Genomic DNA, 13,281 nt, shown 5'->3' with positions numbered 1-13,281 from the left:
AAAATGAAAATAAATAAAAGGCTCAGACGGTACAATGATATGACGTATTTGTTCTCTTTTTATTTGTCACGATAAGAAATACTCCACAGTTGTTCTTCTGAGGGAATATTTATCGATGATGACTGCACAATAACATAATTATCTTAAGCAAAATCGAAGCAAGTGACGAATTCCATCAACTCTGGCTGGCCAGATGACAGTCTTTCGTAATCAACAAGTTCTATCAACGTTATCACAAGAACGAATTTCAATGAATGAAAAAAGAAAACGAAGCAGAAAAATCATTCTCTAGAAGAGTGACCGATGTACCACTGAGAAACATATCAACGGACATACTTATCAAAACGAAGGAACAAACATTTTTTGATGCAGAATTTTTCTTTTTTTTTTTTTTTTTTTTAAAACAATTTCAACAAAGAGAAGGAAATTAACATAAAATAATAGCGATAAAGATTTTTATCTCTCTCTACAGCTTTTGCATCATGCGGAATAATCCATTAATGCTTCGTTTATCAAATATTGTTGTATGATTGCACACGACTAGTTCGTAAAACATTGCATCGTTTTATATACCGTCATCGGCGCACTCCGTCATTTCCAGTCGATGTATATCGTTTTCAGAATGAGTCAGAAATTAGTTTTGATAGTTGTTTTTCCTACATATTATCTTGTTGTGCGAAGGCCATTGGAAAGAAAACGTTGATAGAACTTGTTGATTACGAAAGACTGTCATCTGGCCATCCAGAGTTAGTGAAATTCGTCACTTGCTTCGATTTTGCTTAAGATAATCTTGTTATGGTGCAGTCATCATCGATAAATATTCCCTCAGAAGAACAACTGTGGAGCATTTCTTATTGTAACAAATGAAAAGAGAACAAAATTCATCTCTTTTTACAAGCCACTTCTGTTATGTTCGAATATAACTATAATAATCCTACTTTTCTTTTTCCTTTGACATTTTATTTGGTCACGATAAAGGTTGGGATAAAATAATCATTGGATTGTACTCGCATTCTGAAATGAGCTGTTAGTAAATTTACTTAACTTCAAGATAACCCTAAAAAGAATAATCTTGAACTTCATTGCTTTTTCAGATGTCTTTGGGCATTTTCCTACAGTGATTGAGTTTAATAGTTCGACGAATAGTTTGAGAATCAATTTTAATCTACCAAATACTAGCGCAATGTTGTCTAAAATGTGATATCGTGGATTTCCAGTATATGCCATCCATTCACTCAATACTGGCTTTAAAATGTCGTATATTATCTTGCTTAGGGATAATGAGGAAGAAAATCAGGCATATTATTAATCACGATCACGATAATCAATGTATTTTCGTTGACGACATCTCAATTAAAGATCTTGTTCCGGGACTCGAACTGTTTAAAGCCATTTTCTGCGTCCTACTGTATGTGAAAACATCTCCCCTTCAAACTCCTCGAGCTAACTGAAAAAGTGATAGTGATTTGGCGAGAGGCTAATTAAACATGATGGATTAAGCAAAAACTTTTCCTAATTCGCTCAATTTTTACAGCATTGTTTGATGTGAGTAGAATACTGTGAGGAGAAATGTGTCATTCAAACGTAATGGGCTCTTCATGACTCGAAAAACTGTATAAAAGATACAAACATTAACATTTAAAAAAGCAGTGGACTGAGAAAATAGAAAATAAAAATTTCTTTTCCTTCCTAAAATTGTTTGATAAAAATTCTTAGCAAATCATAGTTCTTCCTTTTTTTCTTATTCCAGCCTATTATGCAACTCTGTACAACACAATATTAGCATGGAATATAAAATTTACAAGCACGTAAATATAGAAAATTACTATATAAAAAAAAAAAATTTAGTTTAATAAGAAGACTTGTATAGAATCAAACAGAATCAGAAACAAGTCCAAAAGACACAATGGTTGTGGATCTACCTCATAAAAAGCAAGTTAACGGTTGTAGATTTTGAATGTGAATCTGTGGATGGTGGAAAAACCAATTATAATATTTATAAATAAAATTATATTAAATCCATAGAATTAAAGACTGTCTTGTCTGAACATTCCTTGGACAAATGTCTCAGGTCTCAGTGTCACGTAAGAAATCATTTATCCAATATTCATCATCCATATAGCTGAGTTTATTTACATTGTTACTTAACTTGCATTGTTTGTTAACAAAGAACACGTGCTGGATCAGCTCCTCATTTAGTTGACCTCTTTTGTTTGTCGGTTCCTTACTAACTGTAAATTATACTCGAATTTGGCATCGTTTAGCTGACCTCCTCTGCGATATTTCAAATCATGCGTCTTGTTATCAGTTAATGCTCACTGTATAAGGAATTATATCCTTTTATTGAGGTTAAGTTTTCTAGATAACAATCTGTCATTCACTGCTCTCCTAATATTGTTCTATAACTATGGTCAATGGTATTTTTTATCTCATTGAAATAAACATTTTTCAAATGTCGTCTTCTCTGCAAAATAATAATTATTCGAAGCTACAATCTACCTGAATCAGACGATGACAGTTGTTTGGTTTTGATGAAAGAAACCGAAATACTAAAAAGACCCGAAAACTTCTGAGTAAGTAAACGAACTCAATGTAGCTTCACTGGATCGAACGCTTCCACGAGAACTTAAAGTAATGCAAAATCAAATTGCGAGTCATCAAAAAAATTATTTGACGTCTTGATTGTTATAGTTAAATTTTAATTAACTTAAATTTAATAGCTAATGTAACATCCCAGACATTCAGAAATTAAACTATTGTCAACTAATGCAAAAGAATTTAATAACTAATACAAGAGAAGTTATCATTACTTTGCAAATGTATAGGAAGGATTGTGAAGTAGTAAATAATACCAAGGATCAAGTAAAGAAGATATCGGATAGTCAACCTCAAATGGAAAAGTGGTCTCCACCAATAACGCAACAGTAAACCTATACTAATAGCATTTAGTGGTGATTGATTCAGTGCAGCAGTTCATGATCAAAACATTTCCAAATATTCAGAAACTAAACTATCTGATGTTTTTTCTTAAAGTATTACTACGAAGTCATATTTGCAAAGAAGTATGATAAAACTTTCATTATAAAGAATCAATTTACAATGAAATACATTCCATCAGAAGAAATGATCGTGACTGGAAAGCAATTACTGAAGCAATAGAAAGATTATTTCGATAATTGGAAGCCATTGCTGAGAAGTTAAAGGATCAAAGTATCGAAATTGCAATTGAAAATAAACTACCGGTTTGGATATTGGACAAGATGTACCAAGTAAAGTCAGAATCAACAAGATGATCGATCCATAAAAGAAACTAATTAAACATAATGTTAAGGATGACATTTTTTTCCAACCAAATCATCCAAATTGAAGTCCTAGAATTAAAGGAAATTCATCTGAGGGGAAAAACTAGCAGCAACAAGGACCATTGGAATAATGAATGTAACATTTATCCCAGGCTTAAGCTCCGTATGGAACGTTTGAGGGGAATTGTCACATGTTTCAAATGTTTTCGAAAGAATTGCAACAAGTGATTGCAAAAAAGGGAAACTTCCTTGTTTCCACCGTAAAGTTTCTCATAGTACGACGTTGTCCAAGAAATTTACGCAATTAATAGGTTCCAGTAAAGGAAATCTTGATTTGAAATTCTTCTCATTTAGTAACAAAACTCCAAAATCATGTCAGATTACAAAAGTGGAAAAAGGAGTAAGAACTTTGGAATCTAAAAGTATACCTATTAATGCTTACGGTTAGATCGCCTAATAGAAAAACTACAAGTAGTTAAATAGAGCCACCATGATTTGCCACGTATGATATCTCAAGAATTGCTAGATGAGGAAAGAGGATATTGGAAAAGGTTCGATATATTTATTGGGCTGACTAGTTTTTTAATTTCATATCGCCAAACCAAAGCTACAATATGGTATCAGGATTCTATGCAATCCCCACAAAGGTTGGTTTTATAATAATTGGAAATGGATACATCTAATTATGACAAAGACCAAATCAAATTTGATATCACGTCTGTTCAGAACCAAACCATTTCTGGAAATTAGAACTCATAGACATTCAGGAACAACCCAATACTCATAATGACGAACAGACGCTGAACATTTCAAAGAAACTATTACTAAACAAAATGGAAAATATCAAGCATCTTGACTTAGGAAAGATTCAAATGTTATCCTAAATGATAATTATGGTTTTTACCTTGAGAGATTGAAGACATTAACAACTTCAAACCGATAAACTGCTACTTAATCGATACAATAATATAGTTGAAGAATAAATAAAATCCAATATCATTGAAGAAGTAACCTTAGACAATCGCAAATGATCCAGGTTGGCGTTATATACTATTTGCCCCATCATGAGGTATTAATACCGAATCGGCAAATCAACAATAAAATTAAGAATCATTTACGATGCTTTTGCCGACCTCAAAAGAATGGTAAGTTTGAACGATTTTCTGTTCTATACCACGGTCCAATTACATTCAATGATTTAGCAGGTGCATTGTTTCGATTCAAAATGATGGAATGCAACTGGAATTATTTCTATCAGAGCGAAATTACATTCGATTCCTCTGGTTAAGGGATATCATCATCCAACTTTCAACTATTATCTATGAACTCAAGGAAGCGAAATTATCTCGGAAATCTGAAAAAATCTCTGTGTTGACAATGTTATTACTAACTAAAGAAATCCAAGAAGCACTCAAAAATTATAAAGAAGGGAATTTCTTTCAAGTGATAATGAGCAAAATTATTTAAGAAAATTCTTGGTGTTGATAGGAATTCCAAAAAGGATGTCATCCAAGTCATCTTAAAACCCTGGAATGAAAGGGATCTAACAAAAAGAACAATTTTACATTTTAGAGCACCTCAATCCGACCCAATGAGATTCCTCATTCTGATTATCACGTAATCCAAATTTTTTCTTCAAATTTCATGAAAAAATAATGCTTGGGATCAATCTATAAGTGAAGAAGACAAAGAAACGTGGGAATCTCCGATAAACAAATAATCAACAAACATAAACATAAAAGTGACATATTGCTCAGAGCAAGCGCAACTCCATGTCATCACCGATACATCAACTGTGGCCTATTCTGCGGCTGTATACACGCGTAGTCCTTGATATTTAATTTATTTAATACTGAATCGTACCAATTAAAGGCATCAGTATACTTTGAATGGAGTTATTAGCAATACTTATTGTCCATTTTGTAATAAATCAGTTAGGTCTCGAAAATGCACCAGTAACTTTATGGTCAGACTGGAAGTAAATGTCTACTACACTGAATCCAGGACCGTTCCCGAACTATGAAATATAGTGGAAAGGACGACCGTTGCTGGAAAAGGGGGAAATCAACTAGCCATAATAGCCATAGCAAATGAAGAAAGTGAAATCCCTATCGTAAAAGCAACAAAAAAAATTATAAGAAAAAGTTTTAAATTTACAGATGCAAATCGTTTTAGTCAGTGTTAAAATTACTAAAGACTATTGCATGATGAACTCTTAAATTCATAAAATTACAGCAAGAAGACAAATACCATAGCTACAATCTTACCAACGATAAACGGTCAACTTGCAACAGATGATTGCAAATTAATAAATGGAATCCATATTACGATAAAGAAAACTGCTATTGGAAATCCAAAAGTCGATTGGAAATTCCGAATTGAATGAGGACAGTTTATATCCAATTTACTTTTTGTAACATAATTCCCATAACTGTACTTTTCATACAATAGCAGCACAAGGTTTTACGTTACGCTGAAATTGTCCATACACTTTCAAAATTAAGGACAAAATTCTGGATATCAAAAGGTAGAACAGAAATTAAGCGAAACAAACCCGGTCAGCCTAACCTTCCAGAAATTCGAGTCATGCACTCTCAAACATTTACACACGTTGGACTGGGTCGTATGGTTCCTCTTTTTATCAAAACTCATATCAGCATAGCTAAAAGAAGGATAGCTCTCTTCATAAATTTCACAACAAGAGAAGCGCATTTAGAACCGGTAGAAAGTTCATCTGTCAAAAGTTCTCTACATATATAAAGAAGATTCATCGCCCATCATTACGAAATGAAATACACAATAAACAAATTTCCTGACAAATAAAGAATGATCTAGAAGAACATCATGCTAAGAGCTCCATGGAGTAGAAGAGATTATAAGAGAAATAACTGAAAAGAGCAATGAAAAGAGACATTGGAAGGAAGTCATTATGGAAAAGGGAATTAACAAAACTAATAGTAGAAATAAAAGGTATGTTAAACACTCGGCCACTGACTTACGTAAACTTTGAAGATTGCATAATCATACGCTCGACCCAATTACTAACCACTATGATCAAGAAGAATTTTCTCCCTACTAAGTACCAAAGAAAAACTTATTAATATTGGTCACACACCCTCAAGATCTTGGATACATAGAGATATATGGAGAAATGAGTATTTAACCAGTCTTCGAGAGTGACCTAAAAGAGATCTCTAAGAAATGTAATAGCAAGAATACCTCATAAGGAGGAAATTATATTACTCAAGTTTCTCGCGGTGTATGAGATTAAAGAGATAGAGAAGTGTCCTCAAGTGACCAATGGATATGAAACTGTACCTCTTGATGATAGTCCACGATGAAGAAAATTCAACAACGCAACCAACGAAGTATGACAATCCGAGGAGTCGATGAACAAGAACTTGTCTCTCTACTAGAATTAGAACTGGTACAAAACGACGAACTCAGACCAATGCAATCAATTCTTCTTCTTGAAAGTTTCCGTCTTTCAGTCAGGAATGTCGGAAAAAGAAATAAAAGTGTATTAAATCCATAGAACTAAAGGTTATCTTATTTGAACATTCCTTAGACAATTATTCCAACCTTATATAAAGTTTGTTAACAAAGAACAAATTGTTTACAATTATCAGTTGTATATTTAGTTGGCCTCTTTTGTTGTTTGTCGACTCCTCACTCACTGTAAATTTTATTGGAATTTGACAAAGTTAACAGGCTTTCGTTTTACGGCTTGTCACCTCATCATTCAGGTCTGATTATTGATAAGGTTAATAGCACCTTGTTTAGCTGATCTCCATTGTAAAACATGCGTCTTATTAAGAGTTAATTCAGTTAGTGCTTATTATATAAGGAATTATATCCTTTATCGAGATTAAGTTCTCTAGATAACAATCTGTTATTCACTGCTCTCCTACAACTTCTTCCTCAAACTTTCTAATACTGTTCAATAAATTCGACCAAAGATAACCTTTATCTCAATAAAATAAATATCAATCAATAATCATCGCCTTTTTTTCAAAGTATTACCTATTCGGCTCTACAGTCTACTCCAATTAGACTCTATTTCAAACACAGTTGTGGTTGTGGCACATATTGTTTCCATATTTGTTGTCTAACTTGTTTTTATATAAATAAAACTTTTGCTTGATACGATTTCAAACTATGTAAATCCTTCGTGATTAAATGTGCTTTAGATTTCAGTTCCTACCAAACAAAAGCCTTTTTGGAATATCTCAGTCTAGAAATTGATCCAGTGACTTTGATCCTACTCTACGACAGATAATCCATCAGAAAATATCATCAAACTGATTTCATCGAAAATAAATTTTCGAATCAAAACAATATTATAAACATATTAACAATAAGTAGGAGCAATATAATTATGGAGTTTTGATACATTGAGCAAAACTTGGCATATGTTGAAAATGGCCTACCAATAGTTACATTATCTGTTAGAACTGTCGATCTTATTTCATTGCACAAATAAGAAATTAAAGTAATCGCGTAAAAGCAATCATTACATCTCAAGAAAAACCTAATCGTACTGCTCAGCCATAATTGAAAGCACAAGTGAAGACCATCCAGTGAATGGATGAGCACCTTGGCCCTGACCTGTTTCATCGTTGTAATTTTCCCACAAAAACCCTGTTCTTCGAAATTCTCGTGCAACATTAGTAACCAAATTGTTTCGCAAATCCGAATAAACACCAAATGCCTCAAAACAGATGTGTAATCCTAATTTTCTTCTTCGATCGTTCCTGATACAGACTATTATATTCTTTACTTAAAATAATAACTGAAACCACCACGAAAACAAATGAAAAAAAAAAAAGGTACCAGTTCACGATTGGGTCCTTCCACTGAGGAATAATGTTTCAGAGCAGCAAGCATCAAGTAATTGATGTTAATCCAAATACTTCCGCGCCAATAAGGGGGATCATGTTCCGTGTTATGAGCTTTATAGTACGGTGAAGATGGCGCAATTGATCGCAAACCGAAATCAGACCATAACCTCTATAAATTTACATGTTGAACTATTAGATCTCAATCGGGAATTCAGAAAAGAGAACGAAATTAACTTAGACTTAGGTAAATGCAAAATAGGGATAACCATTTCCAAAGAACTAAAAATATTTTTTAGATTCTAGAAGGATTATCACAAGCGAAAAGAAGTAATTCAAACCACAGACAGTCACTTCGGATATAATAAATAGGAAAGCTGTCTGACAGTGATATCGACACTCTCGACACACGATTGTTTATCACACATTAGAAAATAGAGCTAAAAAGCAGTTTAGAACCACACAGAAATACAATCGGTAAGTACACAAGATTTAAAACCTCTGTTTTAATATTTTCGAGAATAATTCGCAATTTATCAGAATCATGAGGAAGAAGTTTGAGCAGCACGGGAAAGAGTGAAACATATCCAAAAGCATCTTCAACTAGTTGTAGCTTTGGTGAAGCTCTAGCTACACGTTTCATTGACACACTTGCAACACTGTAACTCGAATCACGCTTCAGCTTTTCGCTATCAAATTTCTTTTCTAATTTTACACTGTTGCTATGCAGTCCGTAATCACAATATCTGTAAAGTAATTTAACAGATATTTTAAGTTTTTTTAACGTCATATCTTCAAAATATGGTTTAAAATCCAATTGAAAAAAACGTCTTCTCCGTTTACGAAAGCGTAACACTTAACAAAGAATTTCTCTGTGCATACTGTCAATCATTCAGCCAATTCGCACAGCATCAGAAATTCGATAATCCTGCATCCAAGAAAATTATCATCTGCATTATCATTTTCTAGCTTTTTAACAAGTCAGGCAGCAAATTATAGTTCAAAACCCTTTGTATGATCCAAACACCTTTGTTTTGCTTGACTCCAGTGAAGATTATCAAAGCGATTCAAATCCATAAGGTAATTATAGTCAGCTAAATACTGCTCTTCGTTCTGCGAATCTCCAGCAAGTTTGGCAAGCTTTGAAAGTACTCGAGCTGAAAGCGCCATCCAACAACTCAAATCAACGTGATATTCCTACAAATATGAACTTCAAGTCTTAGAATTACAGAGATAATCGAAAACTTTAACTTTAATCATGATAATGACATAATCATAAATCACTAAGTTTTCAATAACATACATCATCAGTAGGATGTGTTGCACGCGGGTAGTCGTCCAAACCACTTGGTAGTGTTCGTGGATTCAACTCGTCAATTGTTGTTGCATTCCTACCTCTCCATCGATATGTACCACTCTTTTTTCCCCACTGCGTGGAATTCAACCACTTATGCCAGAGCCTTAATCGAGGGTAAAACTTCTTCAACACTTCTTCCTGCTTCAAGAAGTCTAATTTCAATCACTTATTTAAAACTTGAAACTCTTTTAAGTCGCATTATAACTGATTACAGCGTAAGTAAAATAAACATTATATTTCATAAACTGCACAGAAGTTGCTTACATAACTGTGATCCAAATATTTTTCAATTAAATAGAAAAGCATTGGCGGATTTGCAATGTTATCGCGTTGGACGACAAATTCGACAGGTACACGCAATTCTGCTTCTTTCCCCAGTATCATTTCTCTTGGTATCCAACCATCAACATTCATCGTATCCAACCAAGACGCAATTATCTGCATACCACTTCATTAATTAGCGTCACAAAGATATTCTACAACTTTCATTTTTCCTTGTGATAAATACATCATTCTTTCATCATAGCTAACTCCATTAGTAATAAAAGACATAACTGTTTCAAGCCGAAATAGCAACATTATGGAAAAAAAAACATATTAATCAGAAGCTAAGAAATTTAATTTCCAAAATCTATCATTTCCAATGAAACAAAGAAATCTGTATGTGATAAAACACCATTAGATATACCTCTAAAGATAAATCGGGATCAAACTTCATTAGAAGCAGTTGATGAAATCCTTCGTCCCACAAAAATCCACGAGGAAATACAGAACGTGATGGACAAGTAAATAACAAGGAGTGAGGACCGTAGAGTGAGTGCTTTGATGAATAGCTGCTTTGTACACGATTTGATCCATGTGCATAGCCGATTGTACCTAACATGTTTGACAATGCAACTTTTCCAAGTTCTTGGTAGAAATCCGGATATCCCTAAATTTCAGACAGCAATCACATAATGAAATCAGGTTTACCTTATAACGTAAAAGTCTTATGGCCAAATTTTCCCAACATCAAAAGAAAGGCAGCACGTTTCTAAAAAAAACTTTGGATCAAATATAAAATATTTATACCATAATGCACATAAATCTACTTTCGAAATAATATTACACCTTAGCTGACAAACCGTATACAGCTTCAAATTTACTATTGAATCCCTTTGTTCTCTGCTCTAACAATTTTGAAAAGCCATTGCCTGAAGTTAACTCCTATAAGTGCAGTGACAATTTTAAGTCTGTTTTATATATAGTTTCACAAATTCGTTAGTAAATGAAATGAATAGTTCGAGAAGAATCAAGAAAAAGAAACGTAAATAAGATAATTATGAACGGTTCCAGATACAAGGAATGCTTCTGCAATGAGAATAATGGTATGAATCTAAAAAACAGGAGAATGTAATGCCTCAGAAAATTTTCTCAATTCATGGTAAAAAAAAATTTCGAACAGTTACATTTATAATACTTATTTATGTATAACCTCGCAAAAAGTATCTACCTCTTATGGGTTTCTTTTCTCCCACGGAAAACGAGATTTCCGTAGATGAATTCGATCGAACATTTAATTGCAATACAATAAGACGAGGTTCGCTTTCGAGTACACTGCCTTTGGAAACAAAAGCGCTGGGAAGGCGTAGTTGTCCACGAGAACGGTCAACTAAGGTGGACGACAAGATTATATCCTAAAATACTTATGTGTAATACATATTGTAACTAAAGCCAGTTATTTTTTCTAAAACTAATAAAAGAAACACATGAACAGCAACAAACCTTAAGTTAGCATAAGTTAATACTTTCGAAGTCAAAACGTGTAAAGATTTTGTGCGTTATGTGTATCACACATATCAAATATATTAAAACTTGAATGTTAACCTCCATAGTACTGACGTCCGGCACGTCGTTTGTTTTCATGGCAAGAAAAGATCTGGAAGCAAGATTTACTGTTGTATTTATGTTTACAGTGAAATTCCCAAGCACATCCGACTCTCCCGTGAAATAATCCAACTCACCATATTGATAAAACGCTCGCAGTTTAGAACTGTCATCCTAAATGAAACACATACAAGAGAAATGATAATCCAAAACTGGCATCCAACGCAGCATAAATAGCCTTAGGTGCAAATTTCACGGCGAAAACTGAAAGCAAAACACATCTCGAACTAGCACGTTAATCATTTATCATTTCTTTTTCTCCATGAAACGATACCTGTAGAGCAAAATAGAATAAAATAGCAAAATTAGAATCCACATTTGATATGGTGGTTACACGAGCTGTCCACACGGGTCCATCGTTTATCCAATCTGTGAAAATGTCCAACGGTTCATCATGAATCGCTTGTAATCCAAATGAATGCCCGTCCGCTAAGACCCATGCATATTTTGCTACTCCACTGCTCTGTAATCAGTTCACTATTTCTGAGAAAACAAAGTTTTAATCCTGGTTATGTCTAATATCAACGAGACAAAAATATCACCTGCTCACACCAGTGCCGCAGTTGCGGGAATTGGCCTTCGACTGGCTGTCGATACCACATCATTCCGAAAAGTGGTGACGTCTCGTATCGGGCTCGTAATCCAAAATATAAGTGTGATCGATAAGTACCCCATATGCGCTAAATATTTGTACACATGCTTTAAAAACATTTGGAAATATAGTAATACACTGCTTTCTCACAGTGGTCAAAAAATGACCGGCTTTACCTTGCTAACTGTGAAGAAACAATAAAGCGATTCAACTATGAAGAAAGACCCTATTTACTAAATTTTTGAAAATTTGATGAGAAACAAACCGGATTAGATTTTCTGCTAACAGTGGGAAGCTTAGACTTCGTAGAAATTTGATTTGGGAGGTAATAATAGTTGACATATAAATACTGGGCACCAAGAGCAAGGACAGTGACAACAACACCAACAGTAACAAGCATTTTGCCTATAGAAAAATCTATTGACTCTTGCTTCCTGACTGTCTTGGTCACTTGAGGAGGTGGAGAATTCCTCGGTGATATCCTTTTTCGATTACCCATTCTTCTAAAACGGACAATGACTTAAGAAAAAATACAGAGGAATATCTTTTTCAACTCCACCCCTCTCTGGCTCTTAAAGCCGAGACAGTTTAGCGACAGTCATCTCGCTTAGCGATACAACGCTCTAGCAGACATCAATGTCTAACCACTGGCGATGAGCATCGATGATGACGGGATCAACAAGCAGAACTGAGAGCAAGTAACTTCCAGTTTCATCTCAATTTCATGCCAATTTGACGGATCGCTCTGAAAATGTTTATCCAGTGTTCTCACACTATGCGAGAATAGCGTTCAGTTCCAGATTTGTACCTCCGTTTGGGACTTTATGGTATTTTGGTCGGTTATGAGACGGGGGTGGTGGTAAGCGCTATCGACAATTTCTATGGAAAGATGCTGGAACCCTTTTTAATTTCAACTTATAAATTACAGGTAGTACGTTCAACGTATAACACATAAATTTATGTTCATGTTTGGACATTCATCGATCAAAATGAGAGTGAATCGTGAACTATGCAAGAGCAACATCTTAAGCAAACAGGCAAACCGAATTTCAAATTCTGATTCCTCGCTATTTCTTACATGGTTCACGATTCACTCTCATTTTCTATGAAAAAATGCTGGAACCTTTTTTGGAAAGAGCGATATCCTATTCGTTAGTAAGAAGATCGTTAATTTCGCTCATGTCTTTTGTACAAATGCAGCATTTTTGTTTAAAATGTTCTTAAAATACGAATAAATGACTCTTCAGTGATTTTAGAGAAAGAAGG

General features: G+C 34.0%; 1 protein-coding gene across 1 annotated transcript; it reads right to left on the bottom strand.

Annotated features, from left to right (window-relative positions):
* Positions 1–7,833: 7,833 nt before the first annotated feature.
* On the bottom strand, positions 7,834–12,730 carry Bma-mogs-1 (Uncharacterized protein; the record flags this gene model as incomplete). The annotated part of the gene is made up of 14 exons (XM_001899475.2): positions 7,834–8,013; positions 8,136–8,312; positions 8,640–8,886; positions 9,168–9,337; positions 9,444–9,638; positions 9,762–9,935; positions 10,186–10,428; positions 10,608–10,690; positions 10,990–11,173; positions 11,364–11,537; positions 11,698–11,886; positions 11,966–12,103; positions 12,281–12,420; positions 12,661–12,730. 14 exons carry the CDS (start codon positions 12,728–12,730, stop codon positions 7,834–7,836), a joined length of 2,364 nt encoding a protein of 787 aa, XP_001899510.2.
* Between the last annotated feature and the right edge of the window lie 551 nt (positions 12,731–13,281).

This window comes from Brugia malayi, assembly GCF_000002995.4.
Source record: "Brugia malayi strain FR3 genome assembly, contig: Bm_v4_ChrX_scaffold_001, whole genome shotgun sequence".
Classification (NCBI taxonomy): domain Eukaryota; kingdom Metazoa; phylum Nematoda; class Chromadorea; order Rhabditida; family Onchocercidae; genus Brugia; species Brugia malayi.
Note: the sequence above shows the minus strand (reverse complement) of the source record. Positions and strands in the feature narration are given on the sequence as shown.